Below are 25,209 nucleotides of genomic sequence, written 5' to 3' on the forward strand. Positions count from 1 at the left end.
TATTGATTTATTTAGCAGAGAGAGAGAGAGCATAAGCAGGGGGAGCAAGAGAAGCAAAATCGCCACTGGGCAAGAAGCCCGATGCGGGACTTGATCCCAGGACCCTGGGATCATGACCTGAGCCGAAGGCAGACGCCTAACTGACTGAGCCACCCAGGCGCCCCATTTAATGGGTTTTAAGAACAGCATTCTGAGAGGGATCCACAGGCTTCACCAGATGCCAAAGGGGTTCACGACACAGACTAAAAAGACCTCCTAAAAAGGAGAGTCTTCAAAGAGCTGATGTGGTCTGGCTGTGGTCCTTCTCTCAACGGACAATTAGCCCACCAGGAGAGCCTGCAGAAGCCTGGAAAAGCAGTGGGAACGAAGGAGAGACCCCATGATCTATGTTTCCAGTTTGCCTCGTTTCCTGCATTGTTTATGAAATCGTGACATCAACAAAGCTCTGGGCGCAGAGGCCTGGTACAGGAGGCGGAGCCCTCCGTTAGGAAGCCCTCTCCAAAAGCAATACTCCAAAGACAGTCCTGCTTTCCCTCTGTCCTCCAGCTGGCCCAGGAGGCCTATAGCTCACTAGAGTGACTCATGCAGGAGACCCTCTTGTTCAAATGAAACCCCTCTCACCTAACATATTGTTCAGGGCTGAAGCCAGACAAACTCTCTCCCTATCCATCTGGAACATGACGAGGGGAGGAAAAAAAAATAATGTTTCTTTTTATAAATACCCCCTAATTTGTTAAAGAAAGCAAGCCATCTGAAGTCACAGATTGCAGCGATGCGTGTTCGCTCTGGGAGATGGAGCCCAGTGCAATGTTCTGGTTTAGGAGGGTGTCAGGTTCGAAGCCTGATTCTCATAAACCCAAGTGAACAATGGAGAAAGAAATGCCATCTCCAGGATTCTTTCGGGGCCTGCGATGTGAAAGGCGGGAGCAGGGAGCATCAGGGGAGGCCTTTTCTTGGCGTATCCGCCTGTGAATCACTGCTCTCACATGGGCTCACTGAATGGTCTCTAATTTGGGAGCGGAACAGCAGAAGGGCCCCAGATCAACCTCAGTTTTGTCCTTTCCATTTCACTTGGGGCTATGTGGGCCTGAACATTTGGTATCAGCAACGGTAAGGCTCCGGAGATGTAGGGTGGTTCATCTCATACACGGATCGCAGTGAGGACCGGCCTGAGATTTCTGGGGAGTCCAGGGGCGGACTGGGAATCAGCTCAAAGAAAGGACTCCCTTTCACATTAGGTTACTGATCAGAGAGAAACCACAACACAGAGAGGGCAAGGAAAACATGCTGAGGACTTGTGGGGATGACAACGCGATGTCAACATTTCTCAGAAGACAGGAGCATTTGGCCGGCTCAGTCAGTAGTGTGTGCGACTCCTGATCTGGGGGTTATGAGTTTGAGCCCCACATGAGGTGTACAGATTACTTAAAAATAAAATCTTTAGGGGTGCCTGGGTGGCTCAGTGGGTTAAGCCACTGCCTTCAGCTCAGGTCATGATCTCAGGGTCCTGGGATCAAGCCCCACATCGGGCTCTCTGCTCAGCGGGGAGCCTGCTTCCACCTCTCTCTCTGCCTGCCTCTCTGCCTACTTGTGATCTCTCTCTCTGTCAAATGAAAACAAATAAAATAAAATAAATTTAAAATAAAAAAATAATAAAAAATAATATCTTTAGGGGCCCAATTGGGTGGCACAGTTGGTTAGGCACCCAGCTCTTGATTTCAGCTAGGGTCGTGATCTCAGGGGCGTGGGATCGAGCCCCATGTTGGACTCTACACTCAGCGGGGAGTCTGCTCGAGATTCTCTCTCTCCTTCTCTCTGAGATAAATAAATCTTAAAAAAGATGAAATCAAGTATTTAAGGGTGTATGGGTGACTCAGTTGGTTAAGCATCCAACTCTTGATCTCAGGTCTTGATCTCAGGGTTGTGAGTTCAAGCCCCTATTGGGCTCCATGCTGGGCATGGAGCCTACTTAAGGGGGAAAAAATTAAAAATGAAATAAAATCCTCTAAAAAAGTCTCTCATAAGACAAAGATAGGTGGCTGTGCACAGACTATCTGGGAAAGGCCATACTAGAAAGTGCTAACAGTTGAGTGCCTCTGGCAAAAGAGGGGGTTTGGGGGCGGAACTTGGGTGCAGGAAGGAGCCCAACTTTTCCTTGTGATACACCTTTTGTATCATGTAAGTTCTGTACTATGAGCATGGGCTATGGATGGAAAATTATTTTTTATAGTCTTGCAGATCAGAAGACTTCGTAGGAATGTGGCCAGTGCTTAATAAACACGTAAATCGTCGTACTATTTCAGGAACTAGCACTTACAGAGTGCCTACTGTGTTCCAAGGGCCCTTTGGCAATGCCTGTTTTACATATCTTAGGAAATAGAAGCTCAGCTAGGAGGGAGCCAACGGGGACTCCTCCCAGGTCTGCTGGAAGCCAGAGCTCTGCTCCTCAGCAAGGACCACACAGCCTCGCTCCCTGGAGTGAGCAGTTGGGGGAACCAGATGCTCTGGCAGGATCCGGAGAGATGCCATCTGTGAGGGAAACCTATTCTTAGAGAGCAGAGACAGTCGGCGGTGCAGCCGGCCAGCCCCCCGCAGCAGTGGGGGATGCTGGGCAGGCAGGGAGCCAAGGCTCTACCTTCAGTTGGGGGGGTAGGAGAGGCTAAGAGCAGGGGCTACTCAGTTCTTAGGACCACGTTTCCTCCTCCCTTTGATTGCTATAGTAGACATTACAGCAAACATTCACGGAGGTGCTTACTTAGACTCATCATGTTGTTTAATCCTCCAGATTGTGCTGTGAGGCCACTGAAATTAGCACGCCTCTCTTACAGATGAAGAAACAGGTACAGAACGGTGAAGTCCCTTGCCCGAGAAAACAGGGCCAAGCCCCGGCACTCTTCCTCCGAATTCTCTGTCCAAACCTCCACTGGCTTTCAGCCTGCTGCACCAGAGGCCAGCTTTAGTTTCGGTTTCCTCAACAGCAGAGCCCGAGACAAGGATTTCAGTGCAAGTGGTTCCTCTGGGAAGTGATCCTACGTTAGGGATGGAGGAGACAGGGAAGGGCGGGGGTGGGCACAGTTATCAAGCAAGTGATCATTGTGGGCAGCCAGAGTTCAGTCCGGCCGGGGATCTCTGGGAGCCACTGCGGGTGTCCACCTTAGAGAGTGATTGCCCGTGTTAATCCTCCAGACCTGCTGTGGGTGGCAGAGCAGGTGCCAGTGGCAAACGAGAGCCCTCAGGCAGAAAGGACACAGCAGTGGCAGTTGGAAGAGTTTGGCTGGTGTGCGGTGAAGTGCGAAGTTGGAGGGGACTGAGCAGAGCCCCCCAGCATCTGCTTGCTGATGGCCTCCCCCTTCCTCTCCTGACCTCCGGATCTCATTCAGCCTCCACACAGGGAATGCGGGACCTTCCAGATCACCTTCTCCAAGTGTGTAATATATCAGGACTGAGAGCACTGCTGTCAGAAGCAGGCCTAATCCCACCATGATTACTTAACAGCTCTGTGACTCGGCTTCCTCCTTTGGGCTGGCTGCGCATGATTCCCTACTACTCGAGGTTGTTACTCGAGGTTCGGCTCCATCCAGCAGCACCAACGGCAGCACCTGGAAGCCTGTGAGAAAGGCAGATTCTCTGGCCCCACCCCAAACTCACTGAGTCAGAATCTGCATTTTAATAAGATCACCAGTGACTCATGTGCACATTTCTACTAGTAATTTCTAAAAAGAGACTGGAGTATTCCTACTAGACCAAGGGTCTCACATTGGAAGCTCATGGACCACATCTTCCTGGAGACCTGGTTTGGTTTGTCCAGCACCAGTGATTTTAAAAATCGTACTGGCACATAAGTCTCCAGTTCCCCAGGTTACCATCACTCCCAAGTGCACAACGTTTTCATTTATACCCCTTGCCAGACCCCTCAGGGCATTTGAGTTTGCACGATGTTCTGGACTCCATCCTAGAACTAGTTAACATTTGCATAGCATAGATTAGGTTTCTAAATTTAACATAAGGCACTGAAAAAAAAGAACAACAACAACACGGGTATTGAACTCAGACAGCTCTGGGTTTCAAACCCTGATTTGGCTATCATACTGGTTTTATTATCTTGATTATCTTGGGCAAGTGACTTCCCGGCTCTGATTCTGTGTCCACATCTGTGAAATGAGGATCAAAATACAAACCTGCAAGGTCATTGTATGGGTTAAAAATAATACATGCAAAGCACCCGGGAGGAAGCAGGAGCTCACTAATGGAAGTAATTAGTAGTAATAGCAGCTCTTACACTTCTACAAATCCAATGTGTCTATTATGATTATCTTCATTTTATAAGAAGCTGAGGCTCTGAGAGGTTAAGAAACCTTCCCCAAGGTTACACAGTGGTGGAGCGGGGACTCAAACCCATGTTCCCTAGCCCTGTATCTGCACTGTCCACTAGAATTTTCTGCAAGCATAGAAGTGTTCCATATCTCCTTTAACCAATATGGTAGCCACCAGCCATATGCGGCTACTGAGCACTTGAAATATGGCTGGTCCCCATTGGGATACACTCTAAGTATACACCACATACCTGATTCTGATGACCTAGTATAAGAACGAGGAATATAAAATATCTCATTAATTTTTATACTAATTTTCAGATGTTAAATGACAATATTTTAGAAATACTGGGTTAAAATATATAATTAAGATTAATCTCACCTGCTTCTTCCTACTTTTTTCACGTGGCTTCTAAAACAAATTTCAATTACATGTGCGAATCACACTGTGCTTCCATTGGACAGTGGAATTCTAGAGCTTTTCCACTAGAGCAACACCTGAGCCCAGGAATTCAATTTTTTCTAAAAACATATTTGCTGCCTCCGCCCCCCTCTTCCCCCCACCGGCAAGGAGTCCTGGTACACAGAATGGTCAAAGACCATAAGCTACTAGGAAGAGACTTCAGGGCCCTCTAGGCTCGCTGACCCCTGATGCCCAGAGCGGGGGTGGGGTGGGGGGAGGGTGTTCCCTGGTCTCACATTAGCCAGCAGCACAGCTGGAATCAGTCTGAGGCCCTGCAGCCCAATTCACCACTCATTCCACCAATGGAGAGGACTTAACGGGACTTGGAAATCAGTGCTTTGCTTTGGCAAATGAAACCTTGGGACAATACAAGTTGGAGTCTGAGAACCATGATCTTGAGAGGCCAGGATCCTTTAGGGGGATTCGCCGATGGAGCCGATCTCGGCTGTGGACGCCCCATCAGCACCTCGGGGCCCCCATTACTTTGAGGGGAGGCTCTTGTTGTAGAGGAGGAAGTCTGAGATGTCATGCCAGACATTGCTGTCCTGGTACAGGTAGGTCATGGAGGACTGCAGGGAAGGCTGCAGAGTGGGCTGGTGGTACTCAAAGAGCCACAGCACCAGCCCCCACAGCAGCCGGTGAACAGCGGGGATGGGTCCCACCTGGGCTCAGGAATGTAGCCCTTCTCCACGCCCAGGCGGCACAGGGCAAACAGGGGCTCGTGAGAGCAGGTACATGTGATCTGCAGGGAGGGAATGACAGGGGATTACGGGAGGGACCAGAGTTGGGGGGGCGGTTTCCCAGCCACCGGGACACCTTCAGCCCACCCCTGCGTCCTGGGCACCTACTGCACATGGGATCAGGGTTTTTTTCTTTCTTTCTCTTCTTTCTTTCTTTCTTTTTTTCTTATTTTAGTCATCTCTACACCCCACGTGGAGCTTGAACCCATGACCCCAAGTTTAAGAGTCTCATGCTCTTCTAACTGAGACAGCCTGGGTCAGTGTTTTTCAAAGCTAGTGTGCAAGATGATTTGAAGTGGTAGGTAGTAGGTATTTTAAAGATTTTATTTATTTATTTATTGGGGGAGTTGGAGAGGCAGAGGAAGAAGGAGAGAGAGAGAATCTGAAGCTGCCTTCACACTCAGTGCAGAGCATGACACGGGGTTCAATCTCAAGACCCTGAGATCATGACCTGAGCTGAAGTCAAAAGTTGGAAGCTTGGAGTGCTTGGCTGGCTCAGTGGGTTAAGCCTCTGCCTTTGGCTCAGGTCACGATCTCAGGGTCCTGGGATCGAGGCCTGCATCGAGCCCTGCATGGGCACAGTGGGCAGAGAGGCAAGCGTAGGCGGTGGAGGGGGCGGAGCAGAGAGCCCGATGTGGGACTCGATCCCAGGGTCCTGGGATCATGACCTGAGCCAAAGGGAGAGGCTTAACTCACTGAGCCACCCAGGTGCCCTGGGATATATATTTTTTTAAAAAACTCTCAAAACTCAGTGGTAAAAAAAAGAAACAATCCAACTAGAAAATAAGCAAAAGATGCAAACAGATGTTTCACCGAACTGGTTCTACAGATAGAAAATAAGCACATGTAAAGATGTTCAACATCATTAGCCATTAGGGAAATGCAAATTAAAACCACAATGGAAGCACTGCACACCTATCAAATGGCTGAAGTTAAGAACGTGATAAACCGGGGCGCCTGGGTGGTTCAGTGGGTTGACGATGACCTGCCTTCGGCTCAGGTCATGATCTCAGGGTCCTGGGATTGAGCCCTGCATCGGGCTCTCTGCTCAGTGGGGAGCCTGCTCCCCACCCCCCACCCGCCTGCCTCTCTGCCTGCTTGTGATCTCTTTCTTGTCAAATAAGTAAATAAAATCTTAAAAAAAAATAAAACGTGATAAACCAAATGCTGGCTAGGATGTGGAGAAAATGGATCATTTGTATATTCCTGATGGGAATGTAAAATTGTACAGTCACTTTGGAAAACAGACTGGCAGTTCTTAAAAAATTAAACATGCATGGGGGTGTCTGGCTGGCTCAGTCGATTAAGCATCCAACTCTTGGTTTCAGTTCAGGTCATGATCCAGGGGTCTGGAGATCGAGCCCTGCGTGGGTCTCCGAGCTCAGTGTGGAGTCTGCTTGAGATTCTCTCCCTCCTCCTCTGCCCCTCCCCCACTCGTGCTTTCTTTGAGCTCTCTCTCTCTCAAATGAATAAATAAATAAAATTTTTTTTTAAAGATTTTATTTTTATTTATTTGACAGAGAGAGATCACAAGTAGACGGAGAGGAAGGCAGAGAGAGAGAGAGAGAGGGAAGCAGGCTTCCTGCTGAGCAGAGAGCCCGATACGGGACTCGATCCCAGGACCCTGAGATCATGACCTGAGCCAAAGGCAGCGGCTTAACCCACTGAGCCACCCAGGCGCCCCAATAAATAAAATCTTGAAAAAAAAAATGGATGGGGCACCTGGCTGGCTCAGTAGGTGGAACACACAACTCTTGATCTGGGGGTTCTGAGTTTGAGTCTCACATTGGCTACAGAGATTACGAAATACTTAAAAATAAAAATCTTAAAAAAACTTAAACATTGGGTGCCTGGGTGGCTCAGTGGGTTAAAGCCTCTGCCTTTGGCTCAGGTCATGATCCCAGGGTCCTGGGATCGATTCCCGCATTGGGCTCTCTGCTCCGCAGGGAGCCTGCTTCCCTTCCTCTCTCTCTGCCTGCCTCTCCGCCTACTTGTGATCTCTGTCTGTCAAATAAATAAATAAAAATCTTCAAAACAAAACAAAACTTAAACATGCATGTATCATATGACCCAGCAACTGGACTCTTGGGCATTTATTCCAGAGTAATGAAAACCTATGGTCACCCAAAAACTTGTACAAGAATATTCTTAGCTGTATTTCTAATAGCCAAGAGCTGGAAACAACCCAGATGTCCGTCGGTGGGTGGATGTTTAAACAAAGTGTGGGGCGCCCTTGACCTGGCATGAGCTATCGATACACACACAACTTGGATGAATTTCTAGGGAATTATGCTGCGTGAAAAAGCCAAACACCAAAGGTTATATACTGCAATGACTCTACTTACGTAACATTTTTGATATAACAAAATTTTAGAAATGGAGGTCAGGGTAGTTGTTACCCGGGGTCAGGGAAAGGAAGGGAGGGAGAAGGAGATGGTATGACCAGGATTCCTAGCCCCTAGAAGTTCATAGACCAGTGACATTTCTAACCAAATAAAAAAACAAAAAACAAAAACCCCCCAAAAAGCCCTTGGGAAACTTTCTCAAAATTCAAAATGCTCATATCTATGGATTCCATAGTTCTGTGGTAAGGGAATTTCAGATGGATTGACACATATCCAAACAAAGATGTAGACAAATGTGTGTGTGTCCTGGCAAAGGACTACAGACCCCCTAAGCGTCCATCCAGAGGAGACTGCGGAAATCAAGGCCAGTCGATTCACACAATGGAGAGCTCTGCTGGTGTTAAAAAGAATGATGGAGGGGCGCCTGGGTGGCTCAGTGGGTTAAAGCCTCTGCCTTCGGCTCAGGTCATGATCCCAGGGTCCTGGGATCGAGCCCCGCATAGGGCTCTCCGCTCAGTGGGGAGCCTGCTTCCTCCTCTCTCTCTCTCTGCCTGCCTCTCTGCCTGCTTGTGATCTCTGTCTGTCAAATAAATAAATAAAATCTTAAAAAAAAAAAAAAAAAAGAATGATGGACTGACAAGAAAGATTTCCTAAATACATCATTCTGTGAAGAAAGAGTGCGGTGTGATCTCATTGGTGAAAAACTCCTGGTGTGTACAGATGCTAGCACAGACAATTTTTGAAGGGGCACACAAGACACAGTTAAAGTGGGAGGGCTGGGTGGCTCGGTGGGTTAAGCCTCTGCCTTCAGTTCAGGTCATGATCTCAGGGTCCTGGGATCAAGGCCATGCGGGGCTTCTTGCTCAGCAAGGAGTCTGCTTCTTTCTCTCCCATTGCCCCTAGGTTCATGCTTTCTCTTTCAAATAAATAAATCTTAAAGAAAAAAAGGCTTAAAAAAAAAAAAAAAAAAAAAAGGACACAGTTAAAGTATTCCTGGACAGCGGTTTGAGAACTGGAGGGGGTTGGAAGCTTTCTTTTCAATTTATTTTCTAATTTTATTATGATACACCCCAAGCACCTAGAAGTGCCCCAGACATACAGAGGGTGCTTAGTCTGTATTTTTAAAAATATTTTATTTATTTATTTGACAGACAGAGATCACAAGTAGGCAGAGAGGCAGGCAGAGAGAGAGAGAGGAGGAAGCAGGCTCCTTGCTGAGCAGAGAGCCCGATGCGGGACTCAATCCCAGGACCCTGGGATCATGACCTGAGCCAAAGGCAGAGGCTTTAACCCACTGAGCCACCCAGGTGCCTCTGCATTTTTATTTATTTATTTATTTATTTTAAAAGATTTTATTTATTTGACAGACAGAGATCACACGTAGGCAGAGAGGCAGGCAGAGAGAGCGGAGGAAGCAGGCTCCTGGCTGAGCAGGGAGCCCGATGCGGGGCTCAATCCCAGGACCTGGGATCATGACCTGAGCCAGAGGCAGAGGCTTAACCCACTGAGCCACCCAGGCGCCCAACCTCTGCATTTTTAAAATGCGAAAATAAACCACGATTTTTATAATTTGAAAGTATTTAATAAATTGGAGGGAGGCAAAGGGAGGGGCTACCAACTTTTCATGTCACCCAAGAAGGACTTTAAAACAACATCTAGGGGGCCCCTGGATTGCTCAGTTGTTAAACTTCTGCCTTTGGCTCAGTTCATGATCCCAGGGTCCTAGGATCGAGTCCTACACCGGGCTCCATGCTCCGTAGGGAGTCTGCTTCTCCCTCTCTCTCCCCACTGTTCCCCCTGCTTATGCTCTCTTCCTCTGTCAAATAAATAAATCTTAAAAAAAAACCCTCATCTTCTTTGACCACCACCCCGAATTCTGTACCCAGACCAGTCTTCCTGTCCCAGCCTCTGTGCCCTGAGCCCTATCCTGGGGAAGGGTCTTTACCTGGCTGTTGATGTTATTGTTAGCTCCAAACACCAGCAAGCCCCCGAAGAAGGCGGCCAGGAACGAGTGCACCTGGTAGGTCTCGCCCTGCGCGTGGGCCTGCAGGGCGCAGAGGCCCTTATAGGTGAACACAAAGCAGGCCAGGTTCCGGGAGTGGGTGTACGTGGCTTGCAGAATGGCCCGCAGCTTCTCCCGGAGGCTGCACAAACACAGGGACCCCTAGTGAGTGCGGGCCCAACTGCTCCGAGGGCATTCTCCCCCGGGGAATGCAAACCTGAGCCAGCAGCTGGCCCAGGCTCATTCAGCCCCAGGCCTCTAGCTTCCATGTCCTCGGACTTGACTACTTGACTCCAGGTCACTTCCTCAGAGAGCCTAGCCTGACCATCCTGTCTCCTTTACCTTCACAGCTCTTCCACCAGCTGACATTGATAGGCTTATTCTCCTCCCGCTCCCACCCCACCCCAGTGGAAGCTACCAGAGGGTGGTGTCTACACCTGGCTTGTTGATCCCCAGGGCCCAGAACAGGGCCTGGCACCTAGTAGGTGCTCAGTAAATTACTTTTTGGCATAAGCATATGAAGTCATGAAGGAGGGAGTAAGGGAGAGCCTCCTATGTACTGGAACTAGGGATAGGATTCTGAGGAAAAAAGCTTCCTGCCTTCATGAGGTATATGATGTAACGGGAGAGACAAACATAAATTATCACAAAGCAAAGGTCAAACTTTCACCCTGACTAGAGATGACTCTGGGATCCGAAGGATGAGGAGTCAATGAGATGGAGAGGGGAGAGGGGTTGCATCCTAGGCAGAGGGATCAGCACGTGCAAAGGTCCGGAGGAGAGACAGAGAGTGGGGAGTAAAGGAACAGAGAGAAACAAAGCCTGAGCAGAGAATGTAGGGGGGAAAGAACGTGAGGAGAGGTGGGGACGTGCAGTTTTGTCTTTATCCTGACAAAAGTGCACATTTAAGTCGGGCAAGGATTCTATTTATCCTTTAAAATTAAGTCACTAAGGGGCAGTGAGAGAACACAGGGAGAAGGGCAGCGTGTACTCTGGGAGGTCAATTCAAGGATCCTGCAATCAAGCGCTCTCACGGCTAGATGAGGGCCTTTAAGTGGGTCTACTGGAACCTGTGGAAATCTGCCGGGTGAGTGAGGATAGCCAGGAGTCAGCTGGTTTTCGCTTCAGAGGAACATGAGCCTGGAGTTGCCAGTTCTCTTATTTTTTAACTTTTTTTTTTTTTTTTTTTTGAGTAAACGCTGTGACCAACATGAGGCTCAAACTCAAGACACCAAGATCAAGAGTCCCATGCTTTACTGACTGAGTCAGCCAAGTGCCTCTAGTGTTGCCAGTTCTAATGCAAGAAAGGTGGATTTCCCAGTTAACTGTTGGTGCTAATCTTGCCTTCAAAATGTTTCTAGGGATACCTGGGTGGCTCAGCCGGTTAAGCTTGTGCCTTCGGCTCAGGTCATGATCCCGGGGTCCTGGGATCCAGCCCTGGGTCAGGCTTGTTACTCAGTGGGGAGTCTGCTTCTCCCTCTCCCTCCACCCCTCCCCCTGCTTGTGCTCACACTCTCTCAAATAATTAAAATCTAAAAAATAAGTAAATAAAGGGAGAGATCCTAAATAAAAATATGAAAAGAGAAAATCTTGGGAGCTGGTATTGGCCAAGAGGCTGTCCATGTGCGCTTGTTCTAAGCGCCAGGTGAGGCTACAGACTTTAAAAACCAGGCCACAGAGTGGTTTTTGAGAAGTGTCCTGAGGGGAAAGCTATGGCGGATGGAGGAAGACCAAGATGTTTGAGGGAGCCAAGGAGGTCACGGACAGTTCTCCTAAGAAGTGCTCCTCACATAATGGTATGCATTGCCAACATGTAAATAAAGGTGGGGTGAAGAGGAAAGGGCGCACCTGGAGGGGGTTACTGCACGAGCAAACGTGGCGGTGGAGCCACACGTGGCGTGGCCGGGAGTCCCGGGAGCCGGGAGCACTCCAAGGGGCTGGAAGGGAGGAATATGGGCATGCAGCGGCGCCCAGGCGGCAGAGGGACCTTTTTTTTTAAGTTGTTTTTTTTTTAAGATTTTATTTATTTATTTGACAGACAGAGATCACAAGTAGGCAGAGAGGCAGGCAGAGAGAGAGAGAGAGGAGGAAGCAGGCTCCCCGCTGAGCAGAGAGCCTGATGCGGGGCTCGATTCCAGGACCCTGGGATCATGACCTGAACCAAAAGCAGAGGCTTTAACCCACTGAGCCACCCAGGCGCCCCTTTTTTTAAGTTTTTATTTTATGTTTTTTTTTATTTTAATATAGTGAACAGACACTGTTATATTAGTTTCGGGTGTATAATACAGTGATTCAACATCTCCATGCATCGGCCAGCGCTCAACACTAGTTGGAGAGGGCCTTTGAAGGAAGGAAGCTGGGCTTCTCTAGAGGACTGTGGGAGCACGGAGAGTTTCTGAGTAGGACTCAAAGGATCACAGTTGTACTTGAGGAGGTGGTGGGCGGGGCTCGACCTGACTAGGAAGCTAGTGCAAGGGTCCTGGCATTGAGGGCTGACTGCACTCTCCCCCAGTCTGGGGGTGTGTGGAGGGGGTGGGTACCTGCCACTCCGGAAGAGAAAGGTCATGACCAGTGCGTGAGGGCCCCGGATTTTGGCTCCATAGCTGTAGAAATGAAAGGAAACAGTTACTATGGATGGCATCATTGCCTCACAGTTTCTTTCCCGGCTCTCTGATGCCTTGTCCCCCCACCCCCCACCCCCTTCAGCCCTAATCCTAACGTCACCCTGGAAGGGGAGATAAGGCTGGCTTTCAAGTTGGATCTGGGTTCAAATCCCAGCTCTGACACCTTCTTGGTAGTGGGGCCTCAGGCCTGCTATTTAACTTCTCTGAGCCTCGGTTTGCCTAATAGCCAAAAGGGATGTCAGGCTAGAGGGTGGTTATAATTTCAATGAAAGGGGACGATGTGTGTCAAAGGCCTCCACCTGGGGGCACCTGGGTGGCTCAGTGGGTTAGGCCTCTGCCTTCAGCTCGGGTCGTGGTCTCAGGATCCTGAGATCGAGCCCCACATCGGGCTCTCTGCTCAGCAGGGAGTCTGCTTCCTCCTCTCTCTCTGCCTGCCTCTCTGCCTACTTGTGATCTCTCTCTCTGTCAAACAAATAAATAAAAAATTTAAAAAAAAAAAAAAAAAAAAAGGCCTCCACCGGCCCCACCCAGTTGGTAGTGTAGAGTTGCTCCCTCCGGAACTCCTCAGCCTTCAAGTCTCAGCGGCCCCTCTGTGGAGGCTTCTTATCCACCAGACCATGTTAGGGCAGTATTTTCAAGACCACAGAGCTCCAAGCTTCTCTGCAGCGTTTTACAGTCCTGCGTTAATGACTCAATTACTCGTAGTTTCTTTCTATTCTGATTAGTTCTTTCCTCCCCTAGATGGTAGGCATTGTGAGGGACTGTGTTTGATGTATCCTCTGCAGAGTCCCCAGCACCTTGCATGGTGCTTGATGTATAATAATGTGCTCTATACAGGATTGTGACTGATTCTGGAGCAGCCCTTAATTATTTGTGAGGGAAGGTAATTTCTGGAAGGTTCTACCTTTAGCTTGGTCTATCTTAAAGTTAATAAATTCCCTACAATAGTTGCTGAATAACCTCATACTTCCTTCTACCTATTCAAAATGTACCTCTTTCCAACTATGATACACAAGAGGACCTCAGCTTTCTAAAAGGGGATTAAAAAAAAAAAAAAACTGGAAGGAAATATGCCACAATTGTTATTAGCAATGTTCCCTGAGCCAGAGGAATACAGGAATTTACTTTTGTCTTTTTTTTTTTTAACTTCTCCATATTTCCAAAATGATCTGTAATGGTTAAACATTGCTTTTAAAATTAAAATAATTGAGGGGTACCTGGGTGGCTTCAGTCAGTTGAACGTTCAGTCTTACTCTTGATTTCGGCTCAGGTCATGATCTCAGGGTGGTGAGACTGAGCCCCACACTCAGTGCACTCAGAAAGGAGTCTGCTTGAGATTCTCTCTGTCCCTCTTCCTCTGCCCCTCCCCACTGGGTGCTCTCCCTCTCTCTTTAAAATAAATAAATAAATATTTTTAAAAAATTAAAATAATTGAAATAAACTTTTTTTTTTTTAAAGTAGGCTCCAGGGGCGCCTGGGTGGCTCAGTGGATTAAAGCCTCTGCCTTCGGCTCAGGTCATGATCCCAGTGTCCTGGGATCGAGCCCCGTGTCGGGCTCTCTGCTCCACGGGGAGCCTGCTTCTTCCCCTCTCTCTCTGCCTGCCTCTCTGCCTGCTTGTGATCTCTCTCTCTGTCAAAAAAAAAAAAAAAAATTAAAGTAGGCTCCATGCCCAAAGTGGGACTTGAACTCATAACCTTGAGATCAACAGCCCCAAATGAGCTACCAACTGAGCCAGCAGGTGTCCCAGAACAGACATTTTAAGTGTTACAGAAATGCCTCTTTTTAAGACTCAAACCTCTTTCCCTGATTCTCCTTTTACCTCCTCATTTGAACAACTGGGGATTATGTGAGCATGTATACATTCTCCTTCATTGTTTTTTGTTGGTTTTTTAAAGATTTTATCTTTAAATAATCACACCCAATGTGGAGCTCAAACTCAGAACCCCAACATCAAACTGCATTGCTCCACTGACTGAGCCAGCCAGGCGCCCCCATTGTTTTAACTATACTCAAGTGGGTAGTGGAAAGGAAATCCTGTATATTTGGTGCCAAAGCCCTGCCACTTTTTGCGTGTGAACTTGGATAAATCACTTAACCTCTCTGAGTCTCCCTTTTCCCTCCAGCAAAAAGTATTCTCCGTTTCAGAGTTGCTTCTAGCAGTTAAGGACATAGCACATGTCAAAGTTCTAGTTCAACCAACACTAGTGTCTCTTCCTTTCTTCTTTTTTATTGGACTCCCTCTGGCCCTACCAAATTCTCCAGCTCTAGGTCCTGATCTTGCCAAGCTACAAGGTCTAAAAATCCTTGATGGCCTCCTGACACAATGAGCAGGACCTATGTATTGTTGTCATATGAGTATCTGTGACTATTCATCACAGGCTTGTTAGAAACCGCAAAAGACCCGAAGCAAACTCATGTCCACCCACAGGGACTTTCGGATGAATAAATAATGGTCCCACCACTGAGTGGAATGCTACACAGATGTGAGAGACTGACACAGCTCTATGTGCACTACAGGATATATTAGAACGAGATGTATAAAATGTCAAATTGTGTAAAATGAAGTAATTCATAAACCTAAATTATTTCAAAATAAAACTTGTCTTAAAGGTGTGGGGAAAAATATATGTATCTGCTTGTATATGCAGACAGTATTTCTGGAGGGAGACATGAGACTGGACACAGGTGTCACCTCCAGGGAGGGGGACTCGGTGACAGAGGAATGGAGTGGGCAGGACTTCATAGCATCTGACTTTTTTTTTTTTTTTTTTTAAGTAGGCTTCTTTCCCATTGTGGGGCTTGAACTCAGAACCCTGAGATCAGAATCACATGCTCCACTGACTGAGCCAGCCACGTGTCCCAAAGCGTCTAACTTTTTATGCCTTTTCTGAATGTTACCTATTTTTTTTTAAGATTTTATTTATTTATTTGACAGACAGAGATTACAAGTAGGCAGAGAGGCAGGCAGAGAGAGAGGAGGAAGCAGGCTCCCTGCTGAGCAGAGAGCCCGATGTGGGGCTCGATCCCAGGACCCTGAGATCATGACCTGAGCCAAAGGCAGAGGCTTAACCCACTGAGCCACCCAGGCACCCCAGAATGTTACCTAATTTTTTAAAGAAGATTTTATTTATTTATTCGAAAGAGAGAGAGTGAGAGAGAACATGAGCTGGGGGAGAGGCAGATGGAGAGGGAGAGGCAGACTTCCCCACTGAGCAGGGAGCCCGATGAGGGGTTGGATCCCAGGACACTGGGATCATGACCTGAGCTGAGGGCAGACACTCAACCAACTGAGCCACCCAGGCGTCTCTGAATGTTACCTAAATTAATTTTTAAGATTTTATTTTTAGGGGCACCTGAGTGGCTTGGTCGGTCAAGCGTCTGCCTTTGGCTCAGGTCATAGTTTTAGGGTTTGGGGATGGAGCCCCACATTGGGCTTCCTGCTCAGTGGGGAGCCTGCTTCTCCTTTTCCACACCTACCTCTCTCCCTTGCCACCCCCCTTCCTGGCTCATGCTCTCTTTCTCTCTCAATAAATAAAATCTTTAAAAAAAAAGATTTTATTTTTAAGTAATCTCTCCACCCAACATAGGTGAGCCAGCCTGGAGATCAGGAGTCGCATGCTCCACTGACTGAGCCAGCCAGGCACCCCTAATGTTACCTAATTTTTTTTTTTTTAAAGATTTTATTTAGTTATTTGACAGACTGAGATCACAAGTAGGCAGAGAGGCAGGCAGAGAGAGAGGAGGAAGCAGGCTCCCTGCTGAGCAGAGAGCCCGATGTGGGGCTCGATCCCAGGACCCTAAGACCATGACCTGAGCCGAAGGCAGAGGCTTAAACCACTGAGCCACCCAGGTGCCCCTGTTACCTAATTTTTTAAAATACAAATTAAAGGGGCTCCTGGGTAGCTTAGTGGGTTAAGTGTCTACCTTCGTCTTAGGTCATGATCCTGGGGTCCTGGGATCAAACCTGTATCAGCCTCTCTGCTCAGTGGGGAGTCTTCTTCTCCTTCTCCCTCTGTCTACTGCTGTGCCTACCTGTGCTCTCTCTGTCAAATAAAAAAATAAAATCTTTAATAAAATGCAAATCAAATTTGTAAATGTTAATATGTTGAAGCCAGAATCTTATTGCTGAATGGCTTATCTTGTCCCCTACCTAGCAGTGGGCAGGAACCCCATCCTGGTCCCAGCAAGCTGTCTCCCTCCCCTCCTCCAAAGTTATATCTCTTTCCCCTGAACAAAGAGGCCCTCAGCCTCCTCCAGCTCTCCACAGTGAAAAGAGTCCTTCCTTATTCCCCAGACACAAGTGGAATAGTGTCCCCAACACTGTACATCTGCCAGGCCCCATTCCCAGAGCCCTCAAACTCAGGTGGGAGCCAGTTGATACCATTCACAGGATTATTCTATGTCTTGAAAAAAGGGACGTGCATGGGGTGCCTGGGTGGCTCAGTCTGTTAAGCATCTGCCTGCAGGTCAGGTCATGATTCCAGCATCCTGGGATCGAGCTCCACATCAGGCTCTCTGCTCAGGGAAGCCCACTTGTCCCTCTCCCTCTGCTTTTCCCCCTGCTTGTACTCCCTCTGTCAAATAAATAAATAAAGTAAAATTTTTAAAAAGGGATGCGCAGGCTTTAAAAGGATTTAAAGGACATAATGACAGGTGCAATGTGATGTCTGGGAGGCGTCTAGTCTCAGCAAACTAACATTTAGGGAGAACATTTAGGGGGTAGCTAGGACAATTTCACTATTAACTGAACAGTAGTCAACATTATAGGATTATTATTAATTTATTAAGTATAATCATGATAATTTAGCCATATAGGAAAATGCTCTTACTTTTAGAGATGCATACTTATATAGTTAGGAGTGGAAATCAGTGAGTTCAACTTTACAAAGCTCCTATGACTTAGTCGTCCAAGTCTGCCTCCCTGAACGGATGGATTCTCTGCACAAATAGCATATTCTTTTCCACCTCCAGGCCTTTGTTCAAACATTCCCTCTGCTTGGGTTGCCCTTCTACTTCTGGCAAATTACAACTTGCCCTTCAAAACAACACAATCACCTCCTCTGTAAAGCATGCCTGGTACTGCCACAGTACTTTAAAGACTGATCTCACTAGGACCTTGGACTCTAGGTCCTTACAGATGGTCATAGTGTCTTAGCACTGAACCATAACGGGATCACTGCCTTAGAGCACTCCATTTGGGTGAGGCTGTTTCCATTTTACAGAGGATGAAACTGAGGCCAGAAGAGATGAAGGCACACAGCTTTGAAATGAAGGAACTGGGCCTGAAAAGGGCCTCACCTTAGCAAGTGACTACCCTGGCTGGGAGGGTCCTGTAAAGACAACTGGGTTGAAAATAGGTGTACAAAGCTAGCATTGGGCAATAACCACAGGCGGCTACTATATGACTCATTTTCATCTCTGTTTTGTCCTAAGAATACCTTGACAAAGGGCCACTGATGTTATCCCACCTTAGTCACAGTTAAGCATGGCTGATAAAGTCTTCAGGCCCAGTTGGAACCAATCCTACCTGACTCTGAGTTCTCACGGAAGCCAAGAGCCTGGCATTGCAGTAAGGGGCCCCAGTAAGATGTAAGTATTATTACCAGCCCCATTTTATAGAAAGTGAGGGTCAGAGAGGCTAACTGACTTGCTCACAATCACACAGGTAGGGGTGCCTGGGTGGCTCAATCAGTTAAGTGTCTGCCTTCAGCTCAGGTCATGATCTCAGGGTCCTGGGATTGAGTCCTACATCGGTCTCCCTGCTCAGCGGGGAGCCGGCTTCTCCCTCTCCCTCTGCCTCTCCCTCTCCCTCTGCCTCTCCCTCTCCCTCTGCTTGTGCGTTTTCTGTCAAATAGATAAATCTTAAAACACTACACAGGTAGGTGGCACCAAGATTGGAACAGAGGCAGTCCAGAGGCACTCTCACCGCCATGGCATGCTCCTCTAACTAGCATGTCAACTCCATGAGGACAAGTCTTTGTACAGTTTGCTCTGTTGCATCACTAGTTCTGGCACATCAGCTGTCATGCATGAGTAACTGCAGGGAGCTCCCCTGCAGTTACCAGCCAGGTGAAATGACCCCAAGACCTCCTTTCCAGCAGATCGGATGGCCAGGATATAATCAATTTGTCCAGCAAATATCTGCACCGTCTTTTACAGTCATTGCAAAAGGCTTATGCCCCAGGAGTCTTCTGGGCCGGATGGGGACTTAGAGCTAGAGTCATCAGATGAGTAGTGAGAAGTGGGATGTGAGCCCGCGGCTTAATGGTGGGAGCATACACACAATGCGCCACTGGCCTGCTAGAGGCCAGTGGCCACCTCTCATTGTGCAGATGGGACCGTTAAAGCCAAACAGACCCAAGGTCACAAAGCAGGGAGGTAGTGGCGGCCCAAACGAGGGGATACAGGGACTGGAGTGGGAGGTGGTCAAGGCATGTGCGCCAGGTTGCAAAGCACGGAGGACCCAGAAACAGCTTAATGGGAGCCCCAGCTCAGAAGGCGCAGGGAACCCCAAATCCCCAGCGCCCACTATGCAGATAGTGCACACCGAGGCCTAGAGACACACCAGGGCTGCTCAAGGGCACACAGAATGGCAACGGGCCCGGAACCCGCTTCTCCGACCTGAGCAGGACCCATCCCTCAGCCCCGGCCCAGCCCAGCCCAACGGCCCCACTCACACTGCCCCGTTCCGGAAGCCCTTAAGCATGGCCAACGCAGCGTGGTAGCGGCGCTTGCGCAACAGTGCGTTGACCGCATGGAGCAGAGCTCGCATCTGCCGCGGGACCGCCATAGTGAGAGAGGCGCGCGGGGTGGGGGCGAGCCGCAGGACCAGCACTGACAGCCCCGGGTTGCGGCGGCACAGCAGGCTGCTCTGGACCGAGCCGCCGGGTCTTTGGGCTCATAGGCTGCGTCTGCTGTCACTCCTACGGGAAGCGCCAATCAAATGGCTCACTCGTCTCACACGGGGAACGAGCGGTCTGACTGGAAGAGTGGGAGAGTTTGTAACCAATCACAACGGGCTCCGCCCGCCTAGCTCCAAGGGACGCCAGAATTGCACACCTGGGTTTGTCCAACCCGGTAACCTGTTTGCTTAGTGCTTGGCAGGAGATATGTCACTTGAACGCTTGAAAGGAGGTTTTCTGAAAGAGGAGCCACCCTCCCTAGAATCGAGAGGGTGACACTGGGAGGAGCCAGGTCTCATCTCTACCCAAGACTTTTCCGATTGGGTAACAGTGCTCCTAGCAAACTTCTTCGGGCATAAATCACATGACATCTCAAGGGCTCCATTTATTCTTCAAACCAAACTACTTCCCCCGGCCCACAAGAAAGACTATCATCTGGCCCCTGCTTCCTTCTCTGACCTCATACCCGGTCACTTGCCCCCCTCACTCCTCTCCAGTCCAAATGGCCTGCTTGCCGTTCCTTGAGCATGCCAAGAAGGCTCCTGTCTCAGAGCTTTTGCACCTAATATTTTCCTGACTGGTATTCATTATCGGCATGGCGGGCTCCTTTTTAGTCTTCAGGTTTCAGATCAAATGCCACCTCCTCAGAGAGGGTTTCCTAGATGTCCCATCTAAAGTAGCTGATTCCTTTTATTTCCTTCATATAACTTTCACTCTTTGAAATTATGTGTTGCTTCGTGTCCATTGTCTGTTGCCCCTACCAGGCTGTAAATTCCATGACCGTAGAAACTTTGTCTGTCTTATTCTCTGCTATAATCCCAGCACTTAGCACATGGTGGGTGTCCAACATATGTTTGTTGAAGCAGTACACTTTGGGGTTGACATCTTCCAGAGTACTGGTGGGTGGAATTTATGTGTGTCACTGTGTGGAGTTGTCATTGGATAACAGCTACATGTTGAGTGGTGGCTATGGTTTGTGAGGGTATCCCCTAGTACTCGGGCCATGTTATATTTATCTGGGATATTATTGCCTGGGTCAGTGTCAGAAGATGGTGTCAGAGGTCAGTGAAGGAAGAATTATACTTGGCCTATTTTAGCACTGAAACTGGATTCCCTTTCTTTCCTTTCTTTTCCTTTCCTTTCCTTCTCCCTTTCTTCCTTTTCAGTAATAGTGGACTGGCTTATTCAGGTAATCCTTCCTCTGAAAATAGTGGCAATGTGACATTAAAATATAAAAATATCCTCTGAAGAACACTGAAAGTTTTGTAGTTGACTGTCTTCTCCTCGTGTCTTCATATGGTCTTCTCTGTACATACTTGGGTCCAAATTTCCTCTTTTTTTAGGGCCCCAGTCGTACTAGATAGAACCCACTTATATAACCTCATTTACTCTTAAATACTTCTTTTAAAGGCCCAATATCCAAATACAGTCACATTCTGGGGTACTAGGGGTTAGAATGTCAACATACGAATTCTGGGAGGACACAATTCAGCCCATAGCAACCGCCATGTTTTGCTCTCTCCTACCAATGCCAATGAACAAGAAGTCAGGGCCCAGCTATGTGTGTCCTCACTTCCTTTCCCTTGCAGCTGGGAATCTGGTTTAAGCTGCTCATGAGTTCTCTCTCCAGGGAGAAGTTAACATTTCTGGGGTGGCTGGAGCACTCATTGTGGAAGGGGACACTGGAAGTTTCCCAAACTTTCCTTCCTCCCTGCTTGGCTCCATGCCTGGAATTACCATGTTAGGTATACCAGGAGTCTCTAAGCTGTCTAAGGAAATAGGACCTAGGACTGACAGATTTGGGTAGATGAGGAGATGGAGGTGAGGAGCAGAAAGTTCAGAGCAGGGGTCAGCCCGAATGGGGAGCCTGTTGGAGATGGGTTCTACGTCCTTGAAAACTCATTCAGCTGCTCTGTCAGTCAACTGGTCAATTAACAAGCATTTCTCAGGTTACTCTGTGTCAGGCTCTGAGTTCCAACCAGAAGGGTGAAGTTACCTCCGGTGCTCGAGAGCTCCTATTAAGGGGGGGGGGGGTGGAAGGAAGGGGGATTTCCAAGAGAAGTATCACGTGACAGCAGTAGTACCAGGTACTGTGAGAAACAGGAACAGCAATGGAGAGAGGGATCCCATCCAGGCAGATCAAGGAAAGATTTTAGAGGAGGCACAAAGACAAAGGCACCAAGCTTGTGGTGTTTCAATGAGGGTGGAAGAACAGCATTTTGGTAAGACAGAGCAAAATTTGTGAAGGTCTGAAGAAGAAATAAAAATCAAGTATGTATATACTTGATTTATATGTGGAAATATATGGAAAATATGGAAATATATGGAAAACTACCAAGACTTGTGTTAGTGGAAACTTTTACTGTCCAGTGCCACCTCCCATCACCCTCAGAACTAAACCTCAACCCTCACAATGGCCATGTCTGTTTCGCCATCCTCATCCTCCTGTACCCATACCTCACTTATTATCCTCAGTTGTTCCTTTACAATCCTTGGTCTTCTTTCATGTAGACCTCAGGGTCTTTGCACTTGCCCAAGATGATACAGCCAAAGAGTTCCACATGTTTCCTTCCTCCATATGACTCCATTTCAATTCTCAAGTCTACCTCCTCAGAGAGGCCTTCCCTCACCACCCTGTCTAAAGTAGCTTCCTTTCCTAAAGAGGAAAAAAGATATATAGTCTCAGAATATTTCTCTCTCTCTCTTTTTTTTCTTGTTTACAGTCCATCTTGCCTGCAGGACTATGACTCCATGAAAGCAAGGAGTCTTTATTTTCATGGCCATGCCCCAGCATCTAGAACAATATCTAACACAATATGTATGTAATAAATATTTTATTTATTTTATTACTTTTTTAATTTATTTGAGAGAGAGAGAATGAGTGGGGAGAGAGACAGAGAGGGAGAAGCATGCTCTCCACTGAGCAGAGAGCCTGATGTGGGGCTCAATCCCAGGACCCTGGGATCATGACCTGAGCCAAAGGCAGACGCTGAATCAACTGAGCCACCCAGGTGCTACCGTAATAAATATTTTAAATTACAGTTAACCCTTGCACAACATGGGTTTCAACTATGCAGGTGAATTTTTTTTACAGTACAGTGCTACAAATGTATTTTCCCTTCTTTTTTTTTAAAGATTTATTTTATTTATGGGGCACATGGGTGGCTCAGTTGTTAAGCGCCTGCCTTCAGCTCAGGTCATGATCCCAGGGTCCTGGGAACAAGGCCTGAATCAGGCTCCCTGCTCAGTGGGAAGCCTGCTTCTCCCTCTCCCACTCCCCCTGTTTGTGTTCCCTCTCTCGATGTGTCTCTTTCTCTCAAATAAATAAATAAAATCTTTTCAAAATTTTGCTTTATTTATTAGAGAGAGAGCATGTGAGAGCCAAGCTGGGGGAGGAGGGCATGGGAGCAGGGCAGAGTTGGAGGGAAAGAGATAATCCCAAACAGATTTCCCCGCTGAGTACCAAGCCTGACTCAGGGCTAATCTCACAACCCTGAGACCGCAACTCAGCTGAAACCAAGAGTCAGAAGTTTAACCTACTGAGCCACCCAAGTGTCCCCTCTCTTTTCTAAAGATTTTATTTTTAAATAATCTCTACACCCCATGTGGTGCTCAAACTCAGAACCTCAAGATCAAGAGTTACATGCTCTACCGACAGAGTCAGCCAGATGTTCCTCTTCCTTGTGATTTTAATAGCATTTTATTTTTTCTAGCTTTATTGTAAGAATACAGTATATAATACATATAACATACGAAATATTTAACAGACTTTATGCTATTGGTCACAGTAGGCTATTAGTAGCTATGTTTTTGAGGAGTCAGAGGTTATACACAGGGGCACCTGGGTGGCTCAGTTGGTTAAGCGACTGCCTGTGGCTCAGGTAATGATCCTGGAGTCCTGGGATGAGTCCCACATTGGACTCCCTGCTTGACACGGAGTCTGCTTCTCCTGCTGACCTCTCTCCTCTCATGTGCATGCTCTCTCTCTCTCTCTCCTCTCTCAAACAATAGATAAATAAAATCTTTAAAAGAAAAAAGAAGTTATACACAGGATTTTCAACTGTGTGCAAGGCTGGTGTCCCAACCCCCATGTTGTTCAAGGGTCAGTTCTAATTAAATGAGTGTGAATGTATTAGTATATTATTTGAATAATTTTTTTAAAAGATTTTATTTATTGATTTGACAGAGATCACAAGTAGGCAGAGAAGCAGGCAGAGAGAGAGAGGAGGAAGCAGACTCTCCGCTGAGCAGAGAGCCCGATGCGGGGCTCGATCCCAGGACCCTGGGATCATGACCTGAGCCGAAGGCAGAGGCTTTAACCCACTAAGCCACCCAGGTGCCCCTATTTGAATAATTTTTAAAAAGAACAGTTATATTGAGAAGCTCTTGAAGGGGAGAGATGACAAGAATCTGAGGCCACTGGATCAATGGGGAAGGAAAGACATGGAGGAGGGATCCCTGGCCCCATTCCTGTCAGAGAGGCAATGGAAAGTGGGGTATAGGGCTTGAGGAGGGCCCCAGGTCTCCAAAGTTCCCAGGAAAGAAGGTGAGGCATGCAATCTGGGAAAATGGTAGGTTCTCTTTTGGGGACATTTGCTCAGGGCTTGCTGTGCAAGTGTGAATAGGGAGGGGAAGGGGTGTAGTGTTGGGGAAGACAGGGGTGGTATTTGGTGCAAGATGGGGAGTTCATCAGTAGAAATGGACCTTGGGGGGGTGTGCAAGTAGAGGGTCTGTGAGGCAACTTATCAGGAACAATGGCTGGTAGTGTTCCACAGGACAAAGGACCTTTTTTGTTTTGTTTTGTTTTGTTTTAAAGATTTTATATATTTATTTGACAGAGAGAGAGATAGAGCGCACAATTAGGCAGAGTGGCAGGCAGAGGGAGAGGGAGAAGCTGGCTGTCCACTGAGCAGGAAGCCTGATGCAGGGCTCGATCTCAGGACCCTGGGACCATGACCCAAGCAGAAGGCAGCCGCCTAACTGACTGAGCCACCCAGGCGCCCTGACAAAGGACCTTTGAGCAAGTTTTTTTTGTTTTGTTTTGTTTTATTTTTTTTTACTCTTAGGAGTTATATATTTAGTGAATATGAGAAAATGAAAATTGTGATTTTTTTATGGTTATTACTTTGGATGAGACTAATATAGATATTTAAGAAAAAACAATGAGAACATTTAGGGTCAAACCCACGGTAGTCCAATTGGAGGATCTGGCCACATTTGTAAGAAATCATGATTGAGGGGACCTCCCTGGTTGCCTCTCCCTTCCACACACTCCCCAACTCTTCCTTGTGGTCCAAGTGTACTTCTTTGGAACCACTGTCACACCTTGTACCTAAATAATTTTCTTTTAATTTTATTTTTTCAGTGTTCCAGGATTCATTGTTTATGCACCATACCCAGTGCTCCACGCAATACGTGCCCTCCTTAATACCCACCACCAGGCTCACCTAACTCCTCACCCCCCTAGTAATTAAATAATTTTTAAGATTTAAAAATTAAATTTGTCTGCTTCCCCCATCCCTAACTCCAAGGGAAGGGAGCACTGGATCCTGGAGCTATTATAGGACTTAGTGCATGGTAAACTCTCAATTAGTGGCTAATGGTGCATGAACTATGGAGAGCAGTGTTGTGGGGGTGTCCCAGTTAGGACTGGAGGTGGGGGGGGGATCTGGGAGACCTGGATAGTCTTTCTTTAAGGCTGGGTTGGAGGTTGCTGAGGCCGGTATTGGGGTTTTATTGACAGAATGCAGTCCCCAGGAGGCAGGGATGGAGGTCTGAAGAGGAAATGAGGTCCCCAACAGGTGCAAGTGGGAGTTAAG

The 25,209-nt window shown here is 47.7% G+C and overlaps 1 protein-coding gene across 1 annotated transcript; it reads right to left on the reverse strand.

Moving 5' to 3' along the window:
• Positions 1-2,755: 2,755 nt before the first annotated feature.
• PXMP4 (peroxisomal membrane protein 4) lies at positions 2,756-19,399 on the reverse strand. Its single transcript, XM_047746267.1, is given in 5 exon segments — positions 2,756-5,413; positions 5,416-5,518; positions 9,807-10,005; positions 12,404-12,466; positions 19,166-19,399. Coding segments are annotated over 5 exon segments (636 nt in total). The 5' UTR covers positions 19,279-19,399; the 3' UTR covers positions 2,756-5,255.
• Positions 19,400-25,209: the final 5,810 nt, after the last annotated feature.

This window comes from Lutra lutra, chromosome 9, assembly GCF_902655055.1.
Source record: "Lutra lutra chromosome 9, mLutLut1.2, whole genome shotgun sequence".
In the NCBI taxonomy this organism is placed as follows: Eukaryota; Metazoa; Chordata; class Mammalia; order Carnivora; family Mustelidae; genus Lutra; species Lutra lutra.